Source organism: Portunus trituberculatus, chromosome 17, assembly GCF_017591435.1.
Source record: "Portunus trituberculatus isolate SZX2019 chromosome 17, ASM1759143v1, whole genome shotgun sequence".
Classification (NCBI taxonomy): Eukaryota; Metazoa; Arthropoda; class Malacostraca; order Decapoda; family Portunidae; genus Portunus; species Portunus trituberculatus.
The window spans coordinates 2,470,001-2,475,000 of record NC_059271.1 but is presented as its reverse complement, the minus strand read 5'-3'; the positions used below and the strand labels follow the sequence as shown (position 1 = coordinate 2,475,000).

General features: G+C 43.2%; 1 protein-coding gene across 1 annotated transcript in view; it reads left to right on the top strand.

Moving 5' to 3' along the window:
- LOC123505161 (protein canopy 4-like) overlaps positions 1-4,282 on the top strand; it is a 9,783-nt gene extending 5,501 nt beyond the window's left edge. The window contains exons 3-5 of the mRNA XM_045256306.1: positions 1,486-1,620; positions 2,112-2,196; positions 3,777-4,282. Of these exons, the coding sequence (XP_045112241.1) occupies positions 1,486-1,620; positions 2,112-2,196; positions 3,777-3,986 (430 nt within the window). The 3' untranslated portion in view covers positions 3,987-4,282. The remainder of the gene's footprint in view (positions 1-1,485; positions 1,621-2,111; positions 2,197-3,776) is intronic.
- Positions 4,283-5,000: the final 718 nt, after the last annotated feature.

The following is a 5,000-nucleotide window of genomic DNA, read 5'->3' as shown; positions in this document are numbered from 1 at the left end:
TGAAAGCCAAAGCTGGTGGTGAACATTGAAATCCCTAAAATGGAGATCTCAGCAAAAGGAAAGTGAGATAAGATGTGCTCCACCTTGGAAGTCAAATAGTCAAAGAATTTTACATAGTCAGAGGAATTAGGTGAGAGGTATACAGCACAGATGAATTTAGTTAGAGAGTGACATTGAAGTCTTAGCCAGATGGTAGAAAATTCTGAAGATTCAAGATTGTGGGCACGAGAGCAAGTGGTGTCGTTACGCACGTATGCGCAACATCCAGCTTTGGATTGAAAATGAGGATAGAGCAAGTAGGAGGGAACAGAAAAGGGCTGCTGTCAGTAGTCACAGACAACTGTGTTTCGGTTAGGAAGAGAAGATGAGGTTTAGTAGAGGAGAGGTGGTGTTCCACAGATTGAAAATTAGAACGAAGGCCACGAATGTTGCAGAAATTGATAGTGAAAGTATTAGATGAAGTGTCAAGACACCCAAGGTCGACAGCAGAGGGGCAGTCCGACCTGGGGACATTTATGGTCCCCTCCCCAGAGGGGGACTCCGAGGCAGGGCGTGGTAAAGCCATTATTAAATTTTGATTTGAAGAGAGTGTAAAAGTGTAAGGTGTTGTAGTGTAGTGTAGGAAGTAGTAGAAGTTGTCTTTAGAGGGCAGGCTGCAGCTGCTCAATTGTATAAATGAGACCACAAAGGGAACCGGGAAGAGAGGACACGGGCATTGAACAAAGGATACATACAGTAAACCAAATCAATAATGTACAAGGTGTGGGATAAAAACAGAGAAAACTGGACAAACACAATGAAGGGACTAGATAATGTACAAAGTGTGGGATAAAAACAGAGAAAACTGGATGGAAAAGACTAGATAATGTACAAGTGTTTTTATCAGCCTCTGTGGGAAAGTGCAATCTTGTGGACCACTCAACAACACCCCAGGAGCTTTGGCACACTACAGTTGGCCACACACACCCACAGCTTGGCCACACAGCACATACTGGTCTACCTCTCGCACTTCACAATGAGACCATTATAAAAACAGAGACAACTGGACAAACACAATGGAAGGACTAGAAAATGTACAAGGTGTGGGATAAAGAGGGAGAAAACTGGAGGATCTTAATGGACGAATAGAATGAGAAGACAAGAAGCAAAATCAAGGAAACGCTGATACATAGGCAAAGCTTCTCAGTTTCTTTTTTCTTCTCTCTTCTTTCTTCTTTTTTTTCTTCTTTTTTCTGCCTTTTTTTCTGTTTCTTTTATTTTTTTGTTCTTTATTTTCTTTCTTTTTCCTTTTTTTTTTTTTTTTTTTTTTTTTGTTTCTCCTGTTCTTTCTTCTTCTTCTTCTTCTTCTTCTTCTTCTTCTTCTTCTTCTTCTTCTTCTTCTTAGACTATTCCTCCTCCTCCTCCTCCTCCTCACCATAAACACACACACACACACACACACACACACTCTCCATCGTCATATCTGAACACCATTGCTATCCCCAGGGAGCTGCGTCTGGTGGAGACCCTGGAGGAGGTGTGCCGAGGGATGCTGGACTACCGGATACACAAGGAGCGCCAGGACTCCACACGTTGGGCCAAGAAGATGAGCCAGACCTTCCAGACCCTTCATAACCTGGTGTGAGTGTGTGTGTGATGGTGGTGGCTGTAGTGTGTAGATGTGAGTCTTTTAGAAATAGGAACAGATGGAAGAAGTTAACTCAAGCGGCTGACCTTAGTACACAGTGGGAATAAGATAGTATGAAGAAAAAAGAGTTATTTGTGGCAGTGTTAGGTTAAGTTAAGCTGAGATTGGCTTTTGGATGTGACTAAGATAGATTCTATCAGTGGATGTAACAGTTATTGGCAGATCCATTAACTGTCTGCTTCAGTCTTTCATTGCTCCTGTTAATCTCTTCAGTACCAGGATGCATTTTCATATTCATTCTGGTCTTTATTTGGCTTTGGAAATATATGTTGGGATTAGAATAGTAAAGGCTGGCCATTAATCCTTTGACCTCCATAGACCCTTCCTAGTGCAAATAAAATTATCTAATCATATCCAAAAACTCAAGGTAAAAATGCATCTGAGAATTGAAGGTGTTAATGATGATAATTTTGCATGCCCACAGGAACAAGGGAGTGAAGGTTGAACTGGGCATACCCATGGAGCTATGGGACGAACCTTCTGCTGAGGTGGCTCATCTCAAGACACAGGTAAGGCAACACTCAACACTCAACACTCCTCATGCTGTTGTGGGTTGCTTTTTTATGTAAGAGGGGAAAGCTGGCCAAAAGCAACAGAAAAAAATAAAAGAAAAGGCCCATTTAGTTGCCAATCCCCTTACAGGTCTGAAAGAGTTGCTGAAAAGAAGGGATGAATGTGTTGAAACCTTCCTCTTGCTATCAGTGAGTGTGGCTGAAGGATCCGGTCAGCCTCTCCATCTTTTCATTGACTGTTATGGATACTTATCATCTCATTTTGGGTTACAGTGTGCATGGAGACACCCACACGGTGACATGTAGGTAACTTTAAACCACTCCACAAATGACAAAGTTTCGAGACGGCATGTGGTGGGATTTGAACCTATGCATGGACGTCTGCCCGATCCCATGCTCACCGTCTTATCCACTACGCCACTGCCTCCCTTATGAGATAGATACCCTGTGATCTGTTAAAAAATCCAGGTTAATTATTGTAGATATTTGTGGAGCACCATAGATTTCATTGCACTTCCTTGTCATGCCTCCCTGATTTATTATTTTTCTATTATTTTTTTTTTAATTATGCAAGAGGGGAAGCCAGCCAAGGGCAACAAAAGATTACAAAAAGACCCACTTGAATGCCAGTTCCCTTAAAGATGATGTAGAATTAGCCAAAAATCTGAGGCAAATGTCTTGAAACCTCCCTCTTAAAAGAAGTCAAGTCATAGGAAGAGAAATACAGAAGCAGGGAGGGAGTTCCAGAGTTTACCAGAGTTGATGCTGGGTTTGTGGTGACACTGATCAAGGTGTGTGTGTGTAATTCATCTCAGTCGTCTGCTGGTCACCCAGCCGGTCTTCCCCATTACGGAGCGAGCTCAGAGCTCATAGACCGATCTTCGGGTAGGACTGAGACCAAAACACACTCCACACACCGGGAAAGCGAGGCCACAACCCCTCGAGTTACATCCCGTACCTATTTACTGCTAGGTGAACACACCCCACACATTAAGAGGCTTGCCCATTTGCCTCGCCGCCCCGGGACTTGAACCTGGCCCTCTCGATTGTGAGTCGAGCGTGTGTGTGTGTGTGTGTGAAGGTGTGTGGTGGTTTCTTCTTTAATACAATGTGGGCTTTTTTCATGATAATTTCTGGGCTAAAGGAGGTATTTTTGGGGTACCTCGTATCTGAAAGTGTTGTGGAAATCAAAACTGCTTTGGCCATTCAGTGTGTGTGTTATGTTAAGTATTTTGTTTTCAGTGTGACGTTACGTTAGGTTAGGTAAGGTTGTTTGGTTACTTGGGTTGGGTTGGGTTGGGTTAGGTTAGGTTAGGTTAGGTTAGGTTAGGTCAGGTTAAAGTTTGGTTCAGTTCGGTTTGGTTAAGCGATATTAGGTTAGGTTGGGTTGAATTAGGTTAGGTTAGGTTAGAAAAGGTTAACTTAAGGTTGTATTAGATTAGGTTAAAGTTAGATTAAATTAAATTAGATAAAATTAGGTTAGGTTGGGTTTGGTTGGTTTGGGTTGGATTAGGTTAGGTTGGGTTGGATTGGGTTGGGTTAGTTTGGTTTGTTTATATGAAGTGTGTTGTTTGCAGTGTGAGGGCTTTGTGGAGGACAATGAGGAGGCCATCAGCAACTGGTACTTTGGTGAGCAGCGAGTGAGTCTGCAGGAGGACGTGTGCAAGAAGGTTGTGGCCAAGCACCAGTGTCTCTCGGAGCCTTACGGGGAGGAGGAGTTGCCACCCTCCCCACCTGACACCAAGGGAGATATGTCAAGAACTGCCTCAGACAGGGTAGAACTCTGACACCAGCACCACCATGTCTGAGAGAGAAGGAGCGAGAGCAAGAGCGAGAGAGAGAGTGTGATTCTTCCATACTTACATAATTTTGGGATTTGAGTTGATGATTTTTAAGTTGTGATTTAATTGTGTGAAACTTGTGATAGAGTAATTCATCCATTGTGTGTGTCAGTCTGTGAACAGTGGGAGTTGTGATGAGGCAGCTTTCATTCCAGTGCTGGGAAGAAGAAAGTGGTGTGTTTGTGTGTGTGTGTGTGTATGTGTGTGTGTGTGTGTGTGTGTGTGTGTGTGTGTGTGTGTGTGTGTGTGTGTTGTGTGTGTGTGTGTCTGGTGGCAGGTGTGTGTGTGTGTGTGTGTCTGGTGGCAGGTGTGTGTGTGTGTGTGTGGTGACAGGTGTGTGTGTGTGTGTGTGTGTGTGTGTGTGTGTGTGTGTGTGTGTGTGTGTGTGTGTGTGTGTGTGTGTGTCTGGTGGTGGGATATAACATGTGTGGCATTCTCACATAGGCTGTGTGTGAATGGAGTGTCTTTGGAGGTATTTTTGTCATGGCAGTCTAAATCCTATTTTTATGATGAAACAGGCAAGCCCACCTCACTGGTACACTGTGTGGGTGTGGGTGTGGGTGACACTGATAGCTGGCAGGGCAGGGACAGGGCAAACAGACAGATGGCAGGTAGGCAGGCAGGGTCGTAATGGTCACAAATCTGTATGCTGTGGTCAATTTAATATGCATGTGTCACAAAAAAATTTAATGCTACATTTTTAAGGTAAAATCCTTTAATTATGTTTTAAGAAAAAAACTGGTAAAATGAGTTTTAAGGTAAAATTCTGTATATTTTAGAAAAAAAAATGATAAGATTATAACTTTTAAAATAGCAATGTTGTAGGTTATGTTTCTCCAGTTTGTCACCCTTGCCAGCTGCCAGTGACCCATGAAGAGGACAGGCTGATTCTGTGTGTGTGTGTGTGTGTGTGTGTGTGTGTGTGAGGATGCTCTGGGCCATATTCTGAAACACCTCTGA